This window comes from Eleutherodactylus coqui, chromosome 12 (genome assembly GCF_035609145.1).
Source record: "Eleutherodactylus coqui strain aEleCoq1 chromosome 12, aEleCoq1.hap1, whole genome shotgun sequence".
Taxonomy (NCBI): Eukaryota; Metazoa; Chordata; class Amphibia; order Anura; family Eleutherodactylidae; genus Eleutherodactylus; species Eleutherodactylus coqui.
Window position 1 is genome coordinate 125509921 of NC_089848.1, and position 22483 is coordinate 125532403.

At 47.4% G+C, this 22483-nt stretch overlaps 1 protein-coding gene across 1 annotated transcript in view; it reads left to right on the forward strand.

Annotated features, from left to right (window-relative positions):
• Nucleotides 1–13625: 13625 nt before the first annotated feature.
• The window catches only part of CACNB2 (calcium voltage-gated channel auxiliary subunit beta 2), a 136626-nt gene continuing 127768 nt past the window's right edge, over nucleotides 13626–22483 (forward strand). The window contains exon 1 of the mRNA XM_066585259.1: nucleotides 13626–13819. Within this exon, the coding sequence (XP_066441356.1) occupies nucleotides 13787–13819 (33 nt within the window). The 5' untranslated portion in view covers nucleotides 13626–13786. The remainder of the gene's footprint in view (nucleotides 13820–22483) is intronic.

The window sequence follows — 22483 nt, forward strand, 5'->3', positions numbered from 1 at the left end:
GGCAGCAGCGCCAACCCCATTGAAAGCAATGGGAGAACTCTGCGATCCTATGCCACTACTGTGACAGCCACGGTGGAGAAACCCCTTCAGCAGTAGCTGGGGGAATCCCTTGAGTTGTGGCTGGGGGATTTCCCGTAGTGATGTTTTTACATGAAAATACCGCGCATCAACGGTGCTTTCACATGGTGGAAAGTGCGATATCGGGCCGAGAATCACTTGCCAGTGTGAAACTAGTCTAAGGCACTGAATGTGGGCACTGCTTGGCAGTTTGCCTGTAGCCTCCCTGTGCAGAAAGCAGCAAATTGGAGCATACCCACATCAGAAAAGTTCAGTGAATAAATATGGTACAAGAATCAAGCCCAGTACATAAATATACAGCCCCAGAATCAAGCCCAGTTCATAAATACAGCCCCAGAACCAAGCCCAGTTCATAAATACAGCCCCAGAACCAAGCCCAGTTCATAAATACAGCCCCAGAACCAAGCCCAGTTCATAAATACAGCCCCAGAACCAAGCCCAGTTCATAAAGACAGCCAAAGAATCAAGCTCATAACATTAATACAGCCCCAAATCTAAGCTGATAAGATAAATACAGAAGCAGAACTCAGCAACTATGTTGCATTCGTAGCAATGGGGTGATAGTGGTGCCTCCTAACATCAGAGGGGAGGAGACAGAGCCAGGAGGAGGATGATTCATGTAGCTCTCTAAATTACTGTCACATGCAGGAAGATAATTATCTGGCCATTTCGCTGTCATTGAACTCAATGCAATGGCAGTGTGAGCTGTAGGTTGCAGTGACATTGTGGTGACCAGTGGCATCCTATGACTCCACTGAGTTCAATAGCAGTGCGATGTCACAATGTATCACAGTCCAAAGTTGCCATGTAGCCCTAGTCTAAAAGCTACATTTCAAACAGTTGCATGACAGCCAGTCAGAGACAAGCTGCACAAATCGTTTGGTCCGGTGACTGTTTTGAGACTTTCTGTTGTACAACAGATTTTGCCGCGTAGCACTGACATTACATGGGCAGTCATCAATGGGTTAATGACAGATACCACACTGCACACATGATGCCGCCCAAATAACTGATCCGACACGTGCAGCTCTGCTACATCTGCGGTAATGGGATTGTATTCTTCAGAATGAAGTTACCGCACTTCACCCCCTCGTTGTTGGAAGTAGCAAGACATTTTCTATTGCGTGAAGTTTCTTCGTGTCCCTGGCACGGCGCTCCGCAGCAGCTGCTATTTTGTTAGGAATGCTTGTGAGATGATCAAAGCCGCGTTATATTATGAATATAAAAACGTCAGGAATCATTAGAGTCAAACTGACGATCGATCATTAAGGCAGACGATAAGGCAAACATACTGCGCCAAAGAATTAAGAGATCTCTGTAATCACACATCAGGTCTCAATGAATGAAAGGCAAGCAGTGTGAACCAGCAGCCCGGGCCTCATTCACTCCGGCGGATGCAACTTCGGTCTGTGAAAAAAGCGCTATTTTCACTGCAAGTGTATGTCCGTTTTTTATTGTGTGCGCTTTTTTATGTCCATATTGTATCCATATATACTGCGTTTTTAACATGCACAACAAAAATGCAAGAAAGCCCAATTGATGTAACTTATTTTGTTAGTGTCTCGAAGCAACATGGGCAAAAAAACGCAGTGAGTAGACGCACAACTGTAGATTTGATGTGTATTTATGTGATTTCATAGACTTTATGGGTGATTTCAGTTTGTGGTAAAGACCAAAATGGGACATGCTACTTGTCCATACACCAGTGCAGATCAATGGCGTCGGCCGCTGTCTGTATTACGTCCATATAATATAATACAGACATATAATCCTTGTCAGACCTCATCTGGAATACTGGGTCCAGTTCTGGGCACCCCACTTTAAAAAAGACAGACAAACTGGAGCAAGTTCAGAGAAGAGTTACCAAGATGGTGAGCGGTCTGCAAATCATGTCCTATGAGGAACGGTTAAAGGATCTGGGAATGTTTAGCAGAAGAGAAGGCTGAGAGGCGACTTAATAGCGGTCTACAAATATCTGAAGGGCTGTCACAGTGCAGAGGGATCAGCCCTATTCTCATCTGTACAAGGAAAGACTAGAAGCAATGGGATGAAACTGAAAGGGAGGAGACACAGATTAGATATTAGACAGTGAGGGGGATCAATGAGTGGAACAGGTTGCCACAGGAGGTGGGGAGTTCTCCTTCAATGGACAGACATCTGTCTGGGATGATTTAGTGATCCTGCACTTAGCAGGGTGTTGGACCCGATGACCCTGGAGGACCCTTCCAACTCTACCATTCTAGGATTCTATGATTCTTGTGTGTGCGGCCGAGCATTATCCTGCTGGAAGCCACCATGAGAGGAACACATGTGGCTGCAGGATGTCCTGAACATATCGCTGAGCTGTGATTGTCCCTCATACCACTACTGGGGGGCGGCAAATGTCGTGTGTGATGACCCCCCCAGACCATCACACCAGCAGGGGCTTGGTGCCGCTCCACAGCAAAGACAGGATTGAGGTGCTCACCCGAGGTCTCCCATGGCATGCTCCATTTTTGTTTGGATGCCGCACTGACGGCTTCTATTGAAGTCAATGGAAGCCATCCAATCCACGGTCCGTCCGCTAGGCGATGACGCAGGAAAAGCAGCAGTTTGAAAAAACAATCTGTACTGCGCACCTCCGACGGCTCGCCGTGCGGACCATCTGCAGTACAGATGGAAATGAGACTAACAGGTACGGGCGGACGCCGCTGCTCCCAGCAGAATCCGGCCCTGCCATGTGCGGGCGGCATAGGGAGAAAAAATTCCTGCCCGACTGAATGAAAACTGATGTAAAACTCACAGGGAAACTTTCGCTGCCCAAAATATCAGTTGCCCGTGTGAAACCTGGCCGGCCGTAGCTGTGTGTGACCAATGGAGTCGCCCAAGGAGCCGGCCGCCAGCTGCTGGGGAACAGGGTTGGGTACGGCAGTGGGCTGACCCCCCTCCCCTCATAGAAGCAGCTCAAAGGGCTCACACGGGCGTATGGCGGCCGCATATTACACAGTGCTAGAACCTTATTGATTTCTATTGGGTCACTCACAACTGCGTTTTATTACCCGCATGAATATAATAAAAACGCTGCCTGTCCTATGTTGGTGCGTAATGCGCATGTGTGAGCGACCCTCCAGTCGGCCGAGCAGGACGCGGTGGTCAGCTGACCTTCCTGTCCCAGGGCTCTGCAGAGTATTGTGTCATGTGACCTGCCCTAGGGAAGAGCAGCCGATCCCCGAGTCCTGCTGTGAGGAGAGCGGACCAGCTGATTGGTGAGGGCTGTCTCCGATGGCTGGGGTGCGGGCACATATGCAGTATGCAGGGTGGGTGACATTATGGGGGGTAGAGGAAATACTGGTAGGAATATATACTCAAGGGAGAGATATATATGGGGGCTTATATACGGGGGGGGAGTTATATAGGCTGGTTTCTACGTAATGTGGGGGAGAAACATACCATGGTGAGCAATATATACTGGAGGGGGACATATTGGGGGAGAGAAAATAGCGCAGCACGGGGCTGGCTGGTAAGGGGGTCCCACACGACCGGGTTTGAATTGCAGATTCTGCAGTCGGCATCCGGGTGGATAAACTGCGGTAAAACACATGCATTAACTCGGGGTTACGAATTGCGCATCCTGCGAGCCGAAGAAAAATTGCAGCAACTCTATTTTCAAAGCAGAAGAGGTGATTGAATATCTGTAAGCCACTTAGCTTGTTTTACTGTAATTAGGTTTCTGTAGCCAAAGGCCAGAGGAGGAAGGAGCGGCATTAGAAGTCAAAGGTCAGAAGCATTAACCATTTGGGGGATTACGGTGGCGGGAGGGCAGGGGGCATCAGGGAGGGGCTCGCGTCAATCTTCATCCATTCTTATAACAATAATGATTGTTTTTTCTTGATTCCCCCCTCCCCAAATGTATAAACTGAAGTCAGACATGCGATCTGGGGTAATCCAGGAGAACCCATCCCGTAGTGCCAACATGTTCTACCAACGAGGAATGGCCCATATTTGCAATATATCGCATATCTTTACATTTCGGTTGTGATCAGCGATGGATGCATTATATTTTTCTGTAATTTTATTTATTTGCATATTTCTGATGAAGTCATCAGATGTGGAGTTCAGTTTGGTGCTGTTCTGTAAGCGCACTGCACATACCATTGGTATATTTGGATATCCTTGATTGCAGTGGTGTGCATGCTGGGCATTATTCCATGGCCACGTTGTCATTTGTAGTGTCCCAAAGTATACCTATCTGGCCCCTCCATAACTGCTCATATATGTGTCACTGAGGCTTCTTTCCCACAAGCGTATATCAGCCCACAGTTTTCACGGCTGGCCGATATACGCTGTGATCTGATGCATTGGATTCACATGGCCGTATTCCCGTGACGTAAAAGTGCCCGGCCGGCCAATATAGTGCCGGGCGTATTTAGGACGGACGCAAAAGATAGTCCTGGAACTATCTTTTGGGCCGGAATAGATTGGCTGCTGCATGGACTCCTATGGAGCCAATGACCGCGGCCAGAGAAGGGAGGTGGGAGGGAGTTTAGCAGCGTGGCTGCTCTCCTCCCTCTGCTCTACTCCCCACTCACTCTTTGCAATGGAAGGGCCTGCTAGGACCTTGGCAAAGGGCTGCACACGTCCCTCAGGGCAGGAAATGGCAGTGCCACCGTGACATCCCTAACAGCTACCCCGCCATCTCCTCAGCTGTGGGCCCTGCGCTTCGGTCACTGCACATTGGCCTCCAGCACTGCACTATGCATAACTGCACAACTGTTACTTCCTGGTCGGCATGTGACGCGGCACAGAGAAGTTTCTGCCTTTCACAAATACCGCCTACTTATGTGAAAAAGCACTGTTCATTGGTTAATCACACTTCAATAGGGCTGAAGGGGTTAAAATAATAAACTGAAACATACCTCACTGTGTCCGCCGGGATCCAGTGATACAGGTCCGCTGTGGTCCCAGTGGTTGTTGTGATGTCATGGCAGCTCAGTTGACTACTACAGCATTACGTTCCTGGCATCATGGCGCTCAGGATGTGAGGCTGGGAGAATGAGCGGTGAGGATGCAGCCTCTCATTGGCTGTAGCGCTTATCTGAGTTCCTGTGACGTCAACGATCACAACAACCACTGGGACCACAGCAGGGCTGCAGCGCTAGTTCCCAACTGCAGTGGAGAGGGAAACATTAAATAGCACCATTTAACAATACAACTCATACTGCTAAAAACAAACCCCCAGACAGCGACATCGGCGGAAAGATAAGGGTGATGATGACTTTTTGAAGGTGGGCAGGAAAAACCAGAAAGGAAAAGAAGAAAAAAGGGCTGCGTCATTAAGGGGTTAAGTGTATTGTGCTTTACTACCTGGGATGTTTAAGAAGCGAGTGTGTGTGTGTGTGTGTGTGTATATATATGTAAATTTTTATTTTTTTGTAGTTTTTTCCACGCTTTATTTATTCTGGGATTTGCTGATATGAGCGTGAAATATGCACATGAAAAATAAATTCTGGCATGTTCTATCTTGGCGCAGACTACGTGCGCACACACGCCAAGGTAGTGTAGGGGGATCGGCGACACGCAACAAGTATGCAATGTCATTGCGAGAGAGAAGCGCCCGTGGTGTGCTGCAAACACGGTCATGTGAGCCCGGCCTTAACGATGGGATGTTTGGGATATAATAAGGTTATATATGTTTGATACTTGGCGCACCATGGCATAATCTTTTGTTTATGTGCCGCCATCACCGTGGTCTGTGACCCTTTAGGGTATCATTTGTATTATGTTTTGGGTCCCATCGCTATTTCGGGTTTATAGACAAGAATTCATGAAGAGTAGACAAGGCTCAGAAAGTGTAAGGATGAAATGCAGGTCCTTGCCTCGGCCGAGAAGAGTCGATGGGCCCATGGAATGCACTTCGCATGCTATATAATTTTATTATTAATACGAGTGTTTACAAAGCAGCTCCAGACGCTCTGATGATAACACAGATATAACGCTACCTGGGATTTGGGTCTGTATGAAATATGAGACTATAAAAGATGCCTTTTTCCCCTTCTGGAAATAGCGCCACACTGGTACACAGGCCATATTTGGTAGTGCGGCTCAAGTGAAGGTTCTAGAATAAAAGCAGGCCACTCTTCTGGTCGTTAAGAGAATGAAATCCATTGGTTAAATGTCAGCTGATTCTTGGACTTTGGTGGGATTGGCTGACTAACTAAGATGTAGGAAGGCAGTCTGACAGTCATTGTGTTATAGGGTTGGTGTTTGGAGCGGAGACCCACACATTAGCAGAAGACGACTGGTGTGAGTGGCGGTATGATGGCACAGAGAAGGCCCGAAGGTAATGTAACAAGGCGCTCTTAACTGATTTACACCATGACAGCGGTACAGCCTCAAAGGGGGGGCAACAGACTTCTCATCGGAGAGGCTTGATCATTACCATCGCATAGAAGCAGGTGGCAATTTTGGTGGTCCTCTACCAATATCTCTTCTCCTGAAAATACCGCCCATGGATTTGATTTGTTTCAGCGTCTTCTACGCCTAAGGTGCCCTCTAGCGCTGGACTCGTACACCGCGCTCTTCCTATGTGAGTATCACTGCAGGCCATGTTGGATATGGCTCTGAAATACCCAGCTCTGTATGCTATGCGACACCCCGTTGCTCCGCACAGACCTTTTCAGCTATGACACACTTCCATTGACTCAGCTCTGCACTAGGCCACTCACTCCTCAACGAGCATACGCCGATTATACCCCATACCTCTGCCGATGTGTGCAATGTGGCATCCCCACACCTCTTCTTCATTCTCATATAAGTATTGGAACTAATCAGACGTGTTTCATCCCCAACCTGGTAGGGTTCCCACTTTCCTGTCGCCAACCGAGCTCACACAGAGGGGTTAGCCATACTTGTTCCTCGGAGATACAATGGTACCAGTACAACAAAGGAGTAACGTCTGGAGGGGTCAGCTCCACCACTTTACAAATGATCAGGCATGTTGACGTGAACATGCCTGATGCTTTATTGCCTAGGAGAGAAGTGGCACCAGTGGTGTCTGGCAGCAGCTTATCACCTTTGTGCTGTTATAATATGTAAACGGGTGGCTACATACTCACAGTTGGAGGAATACGACACAGAGAGATGTTGACACTAAATTTTCTAATCTTACAATGATTTCAACGGAGGAAATGTTAATGAGAATCAGTGATTTTTGCAATTAACAACTTTCCCAAGATGTTGGATATTCTCCATATGGAACAGCAATAACAGATGAATGGAAGCTAAGTGTGCAGTTAACCTTATAACCTTTATCTACCGGCACTCTCGGTACTGTAGGTTGCAAATCGTCTTTGAAGCAGTCTTTCCTTGCTTATAGTTGGCCTAATGTTTTATTACAGGAATACTTTAGATTGCCTTATATCTCATGTAGTCATATTGTCCATTTGAAATAAATGGGCGATTGATCCTTACGAAAGGAATTCTTGGGACAGATGGGAGTTTACGGTGAGTATCTGGATAGGCTTGCGGGGTATGTTCACAGCCATGGGCTATAAGGTCTCCATAACCTTGAGGCACTGGATTTAGCACTTGCTGGGGTCACTGGATTTCTGTATTAATGGTACTAATGACTAATCCGCTGAGCATAATGAAGGTGGTCACATATCACTTGTCAAGGGACTCGCCAGAGAGAAGGACGTGGCCTCTGCATGCAGGCAAAATGTTAATGCGGAACAGACCAACATAAACAGTCTCTATAGGCTGTGGCTGACCGATGCAGCTAGGGATCACTCTCCAAGGGATAAGCCAATAATACAGGCTCTGACCTGACTCAGTTATTAGACTTTTCAATGATCTGACTGCAGGAATCCCATCATCTGGGGAAAGGTCCATGTGGCCTAGCCATCTGCACTCCAGTTCCTGCAGCTTCTCCCTGTATAGCACTCTACTGCATGACCCATGCGAAATACTGCTGTGACAAACCAGCGTCCGCCATCTTTATCCGAAATGTGGCATATCCTTCCTCAAGAGCCGCTAGTGTCACCCCACACCCAGCTGACCATAACGTCTTAAAAAGACATAATAAAAAACGTATAGCTGTACAAAGGCACTATTCTTGAGTAATAAACATCTTAAACTCCCGTTACAACAAAATGACGCTCCACTTAGAAGGCGTGTTCAACTTGTACATATTTTGTACCTGCAGTAAGCGCATAATGCCATACATTGCTCAGTGGCCTGGGTTGGTATTGCAGGCAGACTGCTATGGAAGTGAATGGGATTCAGTCTGCAGTACCAACTCAGGACACTGCACAATGTATGGAGCTGTCTACTTCCTGCAGAAAAACAGCTAGAAGTGGGGCAATCCCTTTAAAGGGCTTCTCCGAGAATCAATCAGGTTACCCAAAAATATCAGGGACCACACAATAGGCAGCCTGATGTCCAAAGCAATTGACTTCTTTCCCCTTTGATGTTTTTGTGACCCCCATTTCCTCTTGTGCATACTCTTTTGCCAACATTCTGGGCAGTCCTTATTCTTACACCCTGTGAGCATTGAGACACTACCGGTGTTGGGTGAACCAAATTAGTAGAACCCTATTGTTGGACTTACCGGGAAGAAGAGGTTTCTGCAAGGTCCATTTTGGCTATGCGGACCACCAGCCGGTAATACTTGAAGAAAGCACAGTTGAAGGGTTGCTTTGGAATCAGACGGTGAGTAGGCAAGTGACCAGGAACAGCCAACATGTCTGCGAACAACTTTTATTGGACACTTGTCTTCCGTTTCAGACTGGTGGAGAATGGGAAGAATGGTAATTGGTGGCTAACAAATTCGTACCGGAGCGCCTTCTGGTATTTCCTCTGCTCCATTTTTTCTTAGTGCAGCTTTATCAATCACCAAACCTCAGCAATCTACACGGCAGCAGCTCGTGAGGGTAGTCTTCCCTTCTCTGTGCATCATGGTACGCCATTTCCTTCCCTACATGGAACTTTTATACTCTTGAACTGCCCTATTTTGGCGGTAGCACCCTACCCTACAACCTTTGTGGCTACACGCCACCGTTACCAACATGACGCCTTCCTTCTTGATGTCATGCGGCTCATAAAATAAACATAATTTAAACATCGGTTACAGTTTGCATTAAACAAAAAACACCCCTTAGGCTGCATATACACAGGCGAGCACGATAGCAAGAAAATCGAAACTTGTAAACCTGCGATTTTTCAGCTATTGTGCTGCGTTTCGGCTTTAAAAGTGCATCGCTTCTCTGTAGATGGGATTTTCACATACATGAAAAAAATAGCATGTTGTCCCAATAGTTAAAATGGAAGAAACTAATTGTACTCACATGCAAATCGTATGGGTTACAAGTGTGTTGGATTTTTTTTCACACATCCATAGGAAACAATGGGCTTGAACAGAATTGCCCTCAAAAAATACATACTGTGATTCTTCTATCTTGGGCTCTCGGTCCGAAATAAAGCTCGACCATCTGTATATACCCAATGAAAATAATGCGTTTTTTAGTAATGCGGGTTTCGTTCATATTGAACTAGACAGAACTCGCACGTGTTTTTCACCTGTGTAAGTCCAGCCTTACGTGTACACAAACACATCTAATCCCTTGCATATATCTAAACAGACTCTCTTGTGATACACCTTATGCGGGGAACCTTAGTCCAAACTAGTTACAGAAGTCCTCAGACTTTCTTCCTCCTTGAGCAAACACCCCTTGTTGACTGCACAGCAATAGATGGCATCTGTAGAAGTAAAGGCCTATTCAACGATTATCACTCAAAATTCACTCAAAAGCCATCTTCAGTTCTGCCTGAAATCCGTCCTACAGCAGAGTAGCTGATAAGCAGGACTGCATGCTGGGCTCTGCCTGGGGACCGCTGATAACAACTGATTGCATACTCTTTGTGTCTAAATGGGCCTTTAGTGCATGAGCAATCGGTTGCTCTCACCTGCGGCCGCCCACGGCTGCTCCTGGAAGTGAAGGAACATATTTCACAAGGTAGCGAACATCCTCCATATTCAACTCGCCCATGCCCGCTGAAGTAGCTCCATCAATTGGTGCATATTTTGCAGATAAGTGGGAGCAGATCTCACAGTCCTTTCCAGTATATTCCAAATATGTTCAATGGGGTTACAGTCCGGTAAGTTTTGGGACCAAGGCAGTGTGGAGAGTTTATTGTTGTGTTCCCCCAACCACTCTCTAGTAATTCAAGCTCAATGACATGGAGCGTTGTCCTGTTGAAAGATGGCACTATGGTCAGGGGAAGACTTCCGTAAGATATGGGGCAGATGGTGATGAGCAGCTAACAGGTCCCTGTAGCCTTCACCATTCAAGGATTGTGATACGATGTTCTAGGCCATACTAGGAAAACACTCCCCAAATCATTACACCTCCACCCTCAGCCTGTCTAACCCCAACGGTGCACCCATGGCATACGGCTTCGTGCTGGAAATGGAACTCCTCACTCCAGATGAACTTCTGCCATGTGTCCAATGTCTATTGATATCTTTCTTGGGCCCAAGTGAGGCGTTGTTGTTGATGATGGGGGTCATCACGAGTAATCTTGTCGGTCTTCAGCTTCTGAACCACAGTTGACGCAAAGTATGCCACGTGGTCATTATGAACATGTGTTTGATTTCCCTACTGTTATACTACTGGGTCAGCTGGTCTACTATGGCACGTCTCTGCTGGGACACCAAATGTGCCACCTGACGCTCGCCTCCAGGACTGACCACACATGGACTGCCGCTGTGTAATCTTTTGCTCAATGTCTGTACATGGTTCAACCAGTCTTGGTACACTCTTCATATCGTGGTGCAGGAACAGCTAACTGTTTCAGAAATACTGGCACCATACCTCCGAGCACCAGGAATCTGTTTGTGGTCAAAGTCACCACATTTACCCTAAACTGCCATCATGTGGTGCCACATTAATGATCACAAGGTGTCATGTGCCAGCTGTTTCTAATGGGAGTAAATCGGCATCGGAGTTTGGCGGGCATCACTATACTCACTCCTTGAGTTAATTGTGTTCCCTTGCCGATTGCCTCGTGTGCAGACAGATTTGGGGGTCTGTTTGGCAATTCCCTGGTCTCAGCGTTGTAAAATTCTAATTGAAGTGGTCTTGACTGCTTTGGGCAACTCTTTGCATCTCTCTAACATGGAAATGCACTGCGGTGTCGCTTTTCTTGGCTCTCACAGGCTTCCCTTCCTCAGTTGGCTCGGCCATCATACTGCGCACTTCTCTCCAACAAGTGGTGATGCAATGACGTACATACCGCTTGCCGTACAATCACCGCTGTGGATTGAGTGTCAATTTATACAAATTCCTGCCCTCCTATTACCAGCGGTCATTATCCTTCACACTTGCACTGGGGATTCCACTTTCCTCCTCTGTACGAGGAGCAAGAAAAGGGAATCCTTGCAGCCGAACAGCGCCAGGCGGACTCCATTGACTATAATAGGGTCCACTCACTTTCCACGCAGTTGCCCAGTTTTGGGGCAAAAAGAAAAGCGCTGCCAGATCTGCGATGAAACCTCCGGCCAGAGGTACTGAACTGGATGGTATTTTCTCCAGCAGATTCTGGGGTATTCTGTAGCTTCCTAATTATGTAGTATGGTATGCGCACGCCTTGCAATAACCAGTCAGACACAAGCTATAGGTCTCTGGTCTAAAACTGCATCTGGGCGTACAATGCTCAGAGCCTCAGGTTTATTGAAACACATAATACCTGCCCTTTATGGGCGTAAAACATATTACATCAATAACATATTGTATTTTCATTCGTTGGGCCATATGGAATCCCCCGCCCCTCCCCACACCCCTCTCAAGTCCAGTGTATGAGCCAGTCTTTGTCTCCTCAACAAGTGGTCAGGCAAAAGCAGCTTCTTTATCTCAGAAGTTGAGGGTGAGGGAGGGAAAATGCCCAAAGTGTATACAGTTCTTCAGTCTTACAGTATAGCATTGTGACTTTAGCCCCCAAGAGGCTGCAGAGGAGCTTTACATTAGGCTAACGCTATAGCACACATCTTTCACCATGCCATTGTCCAGCAATTACCATAATGAAATTGTATGGCCATTAGCCTCTACAGAGTAAAAGTCACTACAGCTGCGTAATACATCTAGTTTATACAAATCAATAGACATTTTACGCTAACTAATCATCATGTCTACTACAGTACCGACGCAGATGTGAAACCACCCTTCTACTAACTACACAGGTGGGGGTCCCCTGCATGCATACATTACCACTAGAGGAGGAGAGCCCCCTTATACTATCGGCTATAGCATGTAGACTGTGGGTTGTCGGAGGTGCATGGCCATCATAAGACACACAGACTTAATCCGCACATTAAACCCTCTTACCAAGCACTCAGGGCTGACCCGTAGGACCGCTCACATTATCAGCAGATTGCTTTCATCTTCGGAATTCATAAAATAGCACATTTTCTACATAAAGATGACAAGTTTTGTACGAGGCACTTAACTCTAAAAAGCTTCACCAGTTATGACGAGAGACTAAAAGTTTTCCGTTGTGTCATGTATGTAAGACCGAATGCAGACAGCCAAGTCAGATTCAGACTGCGAGATTCTTGCAGTGGGATGGCGACCCATGACCCACGTCTTACCTGTCCGGCGTCTTCGCTCTGCGGATGTGCCGGCCGGCGCACAGCCGCACATGTGCAGTGCAGAGCCGGCGTGTCAGCGATGACGCAGGCGTGAGACCCTCTGCGAGGCTCGTACAGAAATAGGACATCCCGCAATTTTGTTACCGCGCAGATTTTCCACAATCAAAATCGCGGCTGCCTGCATAGGATTGCATGAACCAATGCATTCCTATGGCAGTGTGCAGCGGCGGAAATTCCGTGCGGAATCTCGCTGCAGAATTTCCACCCGTGTGCATTTGGCTTGAGTCATCTTTTAGATTTTTTTAGATAGGAGCCGCATCCATAGGAGCCCCAGTAGTCACTGGCAGAGCTCAGTGACCCAGCAGCTCTTCTATCCCAGGGGGCGCTGGCGATCACGTGATCGCCGGGTCCAATAGAGGAAATTGTACAATTTTTCCGTTCAGAAAAACCAGAAATGAGATCGAACTGAACGGATCTGAGTATAACGGAAGCGCGGAATATCGCATTGCAATCAACCGGAGGTCAAACAGAACCGTATTCTACGTTTTGCTCCTCCAGTGACGATGCAGCAAAACCAAAACACTGTGTGAACACCACACAATAAAAGTCAATGAAAAGTCAAGTTAAAGTTTTCTCCAGCTGTGTGTGTGACACATTTGTGTCAGGTTGAGGTTTGCTGCCTCTGTACTCCGCCACTACTACATATGGAAGTCGCTGTGAATGAAGTCTGTAGCTCTCCGTGAAGTTACTGCAGTTTATCGTCACCCTGGAAGAAAATAGGAAAACTTCCAAGTAGTCTGTGAAAGTTCCAACAGTTTGCAATCAGCCAATGAGGTCGTCCCCCCGGAGCATGTGACCACCTTCATTTACCAGAACCCTGCATTATTTTCGGTCAGTAAGGGATCTATACTCCCCGGGATGCTGCTGTGAGCCCCCCGCTGCCCGCGTCGCCCCCCATACATCCATATATATAGAGAGCTCGGAGCGTGGGAAAGGGAGCGCTCCGTATTCCAGCTGGACCACAACAAAAACTCTTTGTCTGATGGAAGCGCTGGCTTCCTAGTTTATTAGCTGGGGGCTCCAGCAATGTACCTCTCTGGCAGCGAGCAATCCGATGAGGTAAGAGCATTTAACGACTCCGCTCGCCCCTTTCTTTCATACATTTGCCATAACTGACTTTATGAGTCGCACAAGCGATGTTCCACGGCAGCAAAATACGTTGACGTTTTCTTTTATTGTTTCCCAAACAATGATTCAGGAATAGAATTCCAGAACGGCAGTGAACGCTGACACACAGAGAGCAGTGTTACATTACTTACACAGTGGTGGATGTATATGCCATGCAAGGTCTAGGGAAAGCTGGGTGACTACTCGATTGGTCATTCCTACCCTAAACCTAACCCGTAACGGCGCCAGTTAGTGGTCGTCACAAGTCAGTGTCTCAAGTTTTACTAAACTTCGGAGGAGAGATATATATATTACTGAAATCTTCAGTATGATGTGAGCTGCGGAGCCGATATACAGTCTGCAGCTCGTTAACGGTCACGGTGAGTTTGACCTCATGTAACCCCTGCGCATTTTGCTGCGACTCCCTTGATGGATCTGCAGTAAAGTGCATTTTTAGATCTGCTGTTAACTCTAGAGATGCTGGATGGCTTTGCTAAAGCGCAATCACAAGACATCTTGTGGACGTTCCACAGCGGAACTTACGTCCCGTGCGAATATCCCCTTGGGGTGCGTTCACACGTAGCGGAAATGCTGCAGATTGTCCACAACAGAATATCCGCGGCGTTGGGTTCAGCTGTAGATCCGCAGCTGATGTCATCCTGCTGTAAGCGCAGCTCTCCCCTCCGAGTACCAAGCGCTGCCAGTACCCAGAGCACAGCGCACACCGGAGAACCGCTACTGAGCGCCGTTGTGTGGAAGTGAGCTGCCTGTCACCGGGGGAAAGATGGCGGCGCTCAGTAGCGGCTGCCGGTTGACGTCCGCTGCGCTCTCGGTATTCGGAGGAGAGAGCGTCATTATGCGCAGGCTGAAATCGTCTTCGAATCCACCGCTGACTCCGAGTCTTTGACATAGAAATGCTGCAGATTTTGCAGGGGATTGCGTGTGTGAACAGGCTCTTTAGTTGCTTTATACGGTACGACCAGCAATGACCTGATGAAAGCTCCATTTAGCGGACGCTCGCGCTTCACGCCATATCTTTGTGTGTTTTTGGTGCGTTTCTGAATCAGAACAAAAAAAAATGCATCCGAAAATGCATGTAGATTTCAAAAACTGCGCAGAATCCCTAAAAACTGTGCAGAATCCCTAAAAACTGCGCAGAATCCCTAAAAACTGCGCAGAATCCCTAAAAACTGTGCAGAATCCCTAAAAACTGCGCAGAATCCCTAAAAACTGCGCAGAATCCCTAAAAACTGCGCAGAATCCCTAAAAACTGCGCAGAATCCCTAAAAACTGCGCAGAATCCCTAAAAACTGTGCAGAATCCCTAAAAACTGCGCAGAATCCCTAAAAACTGCGCACAGCTTGGAAATATTCAGGCAGTAATTTTTAGGTATTTTTCCTGTAGTAAGAGATGCAACAAAAACTCATAAACGCCCCAAGACTTGTTTTTTTTATGTGTTTTTAAAACGCTTCTGAAAAAAAATGTGAGTGGTTCTACAACGACCCGCGGCTTCTAAAACAACGCACACGCTTCTTGGATTGGCTTTTTCCCCCCGGCAGTTCAGATCCGCACAAAAAAGGCACCAAAAACACCAAGTTTGAACTCGGCCTTAAAGAGTTTTCCAGGCAGAAACGCTACTGATTATAGGACACCAATGGTTGATTGGCCGGGATCCCAGCTGATCGGGTGCCTGCTGTCAGAGCTGGGATACACAGGGGCCGGAGTGGGAGCAGCAGCTCCGACCCCTGTATAGTGGCCGGCGCTTGTCATTTCAAACCTGTTGATTTTATTGATAGTTGTGCCTGCAGTTACACCTGTTGGCCACTACATAGAGATCGGAGCAGCTTCTCCTGCTCCAACCCCTATGTAACCGATCAGGTGGGATCCCGAGTGGCGGACCCCAGCAAATGAACAACCTATCATAAGGATTCCTTGGTGAACCCCTTTAATATGAATGCTTTGTGAATCTTTATGCTGCTTATATGAGTGATTTGCGTTATTTGGTATTTGGGAATCACTATTTATGCAGTTTCCTTATGCATTCCTTGAGGCTGCGGTCTCCAACCTGTCGTTCTTAAAGGGATATTCGCATCTCAGTCAAACATGACCATGATGGGAATAGACATTTGTAGGAGGTTGCCCGGACAATGGAATTAGCCGGGCGGACTATCTTACTATTCGGCTCTCATACACTTCTGTGGGAGTTACGGAAACAGCATACAGCTGCCCACTTGGCTGTACATGGATTCCCGTCCGCCGCTCACAACCAGGTCAGCCGCCGGGCAGCTACATTCTTGAGATGGAGATCCTTTCTGAAATGGGAATATCCCTTTAAAGAGGACCTGTCCCCTCCTCTGACCCGCGGCTGCATTCCCCCAATGTAACTATAATGTATTCAAGTGCCAAGCATGCCAGGCGGTGGCCAAATGGTCCCTGGCACTGCCACCAGAGGTGACATTACCCTGCGGCATCGGATCGGCCCCTCTGTGTTACTGAATGTGAATCTTCTCGTTCCTCCCGGAATATCAGATGATTCATCTCAGTACTCGCTGAGGTCACTGGGGGTCATCTGGCCGCAGCCCCTAAAACGTGTTTATGATGTCCGCCTCTGATTTATATTTATGGGTTCCTACCAGCAGGCGCCTCCTAACTTCCTATTACTCCGACTATTTCTGCTAAATAAACGTTAATTTCAGATGACAAGTTTCCGAATTCAAGGAGTGTAAGTTGTACTTAAAGGGCCGTGAAGAGGATGTCATACTAGCAAAGCACAGATGCCTGTTAGCATTGTGGTCGGTGTATCCTACTGATGTTTTATAAGATCAGCGGGGCCAGACCGTAGGGCGGCTGCTGATCTCCATCTGTCTACAGAAATAAGTTTGTTCAGTTGAGCTAAGTTAGTGGAAAGTAAGGGGCTGGAGCGAGAAGGGCCGTGGCCCCTTTAAGAGGAAGCCCAGCATGGCGCGTGGGTCCAGATAGCTGGAGTTAGGAATAGGTTAATAAAAGGGGGGAGGTTTGGGTAGAAATTACCAGAAGATAGGTGGGAAAGGGTCAGGATTGGTGGAAAGTTTAGTGGGCGGGGAGTTATATAAAGTGGGGAGCTTTGGCGTTGCCATCTTTGAGAGGAGTGAGCAGAGAGTCCCGCCCGCCCGTCCGTTTTTTGGTGGGTTAAGGGTAGTAAAAGGTTAATTTGTCACGGCAGTGTCAGGTGGGGGGGTCCTTGGAGTCATTGGAAATTGTGTAGGGGGTAGTTGGGTGGGCACGGTCTCACCCGTTAAGACTCCCTCCTGGGTAATCCGTATCGTGTCTGGTGTGGTGACTTGGCTGGTGGTGGTGGGCAGTAGACCCTCCGGCTGTAAGTTGCAATAGTGGTAGCCACCTAAGGGCGGCTTGTGGTGCCCCTGAGCGTGTTTGCCTGCGGTGGGGCAGTGTTATCAGTTCGGTTGTGGTGGCTCCAGATTTTGTGGCTCCAAGGACTCCCCCCTCGTAATTTTGTTAATTCATTGTATAGTTTGTTAATGAATAGGCTGCTGTGGCCGATGTTATCCAAATTAGGAGTGTTTGTTTATTGGGAGTCGGGAATGGTTACAGGGAGGGGGCATTCTGGCCTCCATGGGTCATGGCAGCGATCTCATGCAGGGCTGATCTTATGTCAGATGGAACTTTGTGCAGGACTTTTCTTGGTCAGTCAGGGATTCCCTAATGCCCCTCGATCCCTCCAAATCAGCCAGTACAACTGCACTGGTTGCACATAGCGAAGGCCGGCCATGGTCCTGTGTTTATGGCCAGTTCAGGACTTCATGCACACAGCTATTTTACGGCTCCGTACAAACCCGTAATACAGACCCTATAGAAGTATATGAGGCCCCACGGCACTTCTGTAATATGACATATGATTGGAGGCATACAGAAGCTCAGTGATGATCCGTAGTTAAGACTGACTTGTCACCCGACCTGCCGCACAGTAGGTGGTCATACAGCGGGTTGTCCTTTACTACTTCAGAGCCCCAATGCAAAGTCTATATCCGCACCCTTGTCTACCATGTGCCATACTACTGGTGTCTGATAATGTGCAGACTGGTGTAAGGGGCTATCCTAAATGGTTAAAATGTCATGCGCCACAAATTGTACCAAAATCACTGTGTGCACCAAAATTTGCACCAGATTTTGGCACATTCGAACTGGGCATGCTCAGTAGGAACATTCTAGAGACTTGGTTATAAAAGGGACCTTCTTATGCTGAGTCACAGTGGAGAGAGTGCTGAGCAGAGAGAGCTGGAGATGCTGCTGAAGCTGGGTCTGAGAGAGCTGAGGAGCTGCTGAGAGAGGACAGCACAAGTGACGGCCTGGTGTCTAGAGCCCAGAGAGAGCTAGGGTTCTGTCTCCAGAACAGCCGGACAACTGAACAGTAACAAGAACTTATGGAAATTGTAATAGAAGTACACTTCTGACCTTGGAGAAGTTTCAGTCCGTCGAAGTGAGCACTCCCATGAGACGTATTGTAAGTGAGGCTAGCCTCAATCGACTATAGGCATGCACACCGGGGAAAGATTTAAAGGCAGTTGCGGAAATTTACCAAGTCCAGCATTTAATGTGTCGGGCTTAGTAAGATTTTCTTCAGTGTATGGTGCTCTGACTACATGGGGCGCACGCCTCTTCATGTATTCAGCTCATCCCCGACACCTCTGTGCACCTTCACAGATGGAGCTGTACATTTTGGTGTAAAATAAACATAAATCTGTCGATCTGGGGCTCACAACGAGCCATGCCCATATTGTGAAAAAGTGGTAGGGCTGGTGCAGAAGGTTGTAAAGTTGCAAAATTTTTGTACAAGCAGCCATTGCACAACATTTTACAACCTTTTATGCCAGAAAACTGGCATAAAGCCTTCTTGAATGCCCCCCAGTGTGTTAGCAGGCTGCTATAGGAGATCGGGTTCATGTTGCTGCCAGGGGCGTAACTATAGGGGATGTAGGGGATGCGGTTGCTCCCGGGCCCAGGAGCTTTAGGGGGCCCATAAGGCCGCTTTTCTCTATATAGTGAGTCCAGTACTATGAATAAAGCATTATAGCTGGGGGCCCCGTTACAGGTTTTGCATGGGGGCCCGGGAGCTTCAAGTTACGTTTTTGTTGCTGACACTAACATCATGCAAGTGGCTGATGCTCGAGCCCGGGTAATGGACTGTGTTATTTAAAGTGACATCATATGGGAATAAGGGAACCAGCTGTAACCCTTGTTAACCCCTAAGGGGAAGCTGTGTCGCTGTGCCATCTATGCCATAACCGGACATTGTGTAAACGGTGCTGATAATGTTTGAGTGTTGTTGATGTTGTTCTTCTGGAATTATTTCCTTTTGTGCCCGAAGTATTGTCCTTGGGATCTCGCTAGCGACAGATGCTGTCTTTACTTGTGTAGCCATTACTACTAGACTATTATTGTTGATTTCTATTTCTGGGTTTACAAACATTGTAAACTTTGGTTACTCCATCTGCTGCATCATACCCCGAATCCTGTGTCACTACACCACCTATGACACTGGCACCCCAGGCGTTTGGAGCTCATGTACCCCATATTCCTCCCACTTCATCCAATGCCCTATTATTGAGCTTTCTGCCCTTCCAGCATTGCTTCTAGGGGAGAAGATGTCTCTCACAGGGTGTCATACGGTGACATTTGCAGAGCGCCTTCAGGGCATTTTTCCATGATTATTGGGGGCATGACATTCACCCGCATGTTTCGCCACCCGTTCATCAGGTATTGTAAAAGGGACGATGATCAACAAACAAACACATGAATGCGGATTGTCAGCTGATTGTGCCTTTATAACAAGAATAAAATTGCTTGCTGGTCAACTACACATCCGTCAGGGAGCTGAGCGATAATCGCTGGATGGGGACTAACGAGCGCAGTAATGATTGCTCGTCTCCATACAATCATCATGTGAACGAGCACTAATCTAATTGGTTTGCCAATTGGCACTCATTATAACTCACTGGCATTGAATTGGTCAGTGTAACAGCGCCCCAAGGCTCTCTAGTACCGAGTCACATACTGCAGTACAGACTCCAAGAGCATGGATCCATCATGTGCGATGAGGTCTAAAGCCAGGTAGCATCTGTGTTGATGCCCAGCTACCCTGGAACAGATTAAAAGGGATATTCCCATCTCAGGTATTTATGGTATAGCCACAAGATAGTCCATAAATGTTTGATAGATACAAGTCCCATCTCTACAACCCTTGCATGTTGCCAGAATGGGGGATCCTACATCCCATCCCAGTTTAACAGGGTCTAGGATGTAGCGTAAGCCCCTGTTAAAGGGCGGAATGGCCCAGAGGAAACCCTCAACTGAGGCCTTACCTACGACTGACGCCTCACAGGGTTTCTTCAGGCCATAGTAGATAATTCCAGAGGTGTCACTGCTTTGGAAGGACTGTAGGGAGAGACACATTTTGGAGCATCTAGACTGCGCCTTTGGAAGTTTTGGCTACAGGCCACAGGACTAGGCCCTCTTGTTGCTGAAGGACATTCACTTCCATGCTACATCTTTTTGCCACAGAATGTAACTTCAATTGAATCCCGGTTCGTATCTACCAGATCACAATTCTTGTTTGCCAAATCAGAGCTCGTACACTCACTGTAGGCCGTGGTTTGTAGGAGGTTCGGGTGGTACACTGAAATGCCTTTCTCTACCCCCTTCTTCACTCTGGTTAGAACTTTGGCCTATAGCTGTAGCCCACGATTGTGGTGACCAACGTTTCCTGCTGCCTTCTACACAAGGTTCTCCTGCTGATTGTTAACTGCCTTCTCCCCTAGTTTGTCACAACCTAGATGGCATCAACGTCTCTCTACAAGGGAATGGAGACGGTTTTTAATTTCATTTTTAAAAATTAAGAAATTGATGGCAGCAACACATCTCACAAAAGTTGGGGCCGGGCTATGGCTACCTCTTTTTACAACAATCTGTAAATGTCTGGGAAGTGAGGAGACCAATTTCTGGAGTTTGGGGATAAGAATGTTGTCTTGGTCTTGTCTGATGTAGGGTTCTAGGTGCCCCGCAGTTCTCAGTCGTCTTTGCCAGATTTTATGTTTCAGAATGTGCCAAATGTTTTCTGTTGGTGAACGGTCCGGACTGCAGGCGGCCAATTCAGCACCCCCGGACTCTTCTTCTGTGGAGACATGCTGTTGTGATGGATGCAGTATGTGGTTTAGCATTGTCTTGCTGAAATATGCAAGGCCTTCCCTGCGAGAGACGTTGTCTGGATGGAGCATATGTTGTTCTAACACCTCTGTATATAGCTCAGCATTGATAGTGCCTCTCAGGATGTGAAAGCTGCCCATGCCATAGCCACTAATGCACCCCCATACCATCAGAGATGGAGGCTTTGGAACAGTGTGCTGATCACAGGCCGGATGGTCCCTCTCCTCTTGAGGCCGCAGGACACGGTGACGATGGTTTCCAAAGAGAATTTCAAATTTTGATTCATCTGATCACAGAACCGTTTTCCATTTTGCCTCAGTCCATTTTAAATGATCTTTGGCCCAGAGAAGACGCCGGCATTTCTGGATTGTGTTGATATTTGGCTTTTTCTTTGCCTGATACAGCTTTAACTTGCATTTGTGGATTGTACAGTGAGCGGTGTTCACAGGCAATGATTTCTGGAAGTATTCCTGAGCCCATGCAGTGATTTGCTGTTTTTAATGCAGTGACGCCTGAGGGCCCGTAGATCTCCAGCATTGAATATTGACCGTCAGCCTTGTCCTTTTTGCAAATGAATTTCTCCAGATTAGCTGGATCTTTTGATGATATTGTGTGTAGATGGTGAAATATGGCAAGTCTTTGCATTCTTTTTTTCTTTACATTTTACACAGCGGGCCAATGTTTTTGGAATTGGGGTTACCAAAGTCCCAGACAACCTCTTATGACATGCCTGTCTTGTTTAGCCGAGTGCTGATGTAGACCCTCTTATTGTCAGCCGGGTAGTGATTGCTGCTCTCATAGCCTTTGTTAGTTGGGAGGAAGGAGATCAATAAGGTTTGTCTTCTTGTAAGTTATCTTGAAGCTGTCCTTCTTTCACCAGACGTACATTAGCCCCCATATCCTGTACCGCAGCCGTGGTCTACCGTAGGTCAATAAAAGCGAAGGCATTCAGTAATGTGTAAGAATTGACAGTAGTCGTGTGCTCAGATACAGCGGAGACCTTCCTACAGCCAACCTGCAGCCGCATCTTACATTTGCATTGCAAAGGGTCAAATCTGCAGTGAACATCAGTCTTTTCGTTGTTTTGCACTGTGTTTGGTTCATTACAACATGGTGGGGGGGGGGGGGGGGGCAATAAATGAAGCCTCAGGGTCAAATTTAGAAATGGAAAAAAGATGTCTAATTTCTCACATTTCCAAAAGTGTCTCACAGTAAACAGATGTCACTTATTGCTGTATTCATTCTGCGCACCGGGATGTGCAGTGGGCGAGGAGCTGGTATGAGGGGGCGCCAATGAATTACTTTGCTTTGACCAAAGGAATTTAGCGAGATCGCTAGTTTAGCAAAGCTACGTTTCCGTGTTGTACAACCACTGACAATCCTGAGGTTAAATACTTCTGTTTGGGGTGCGTTTAC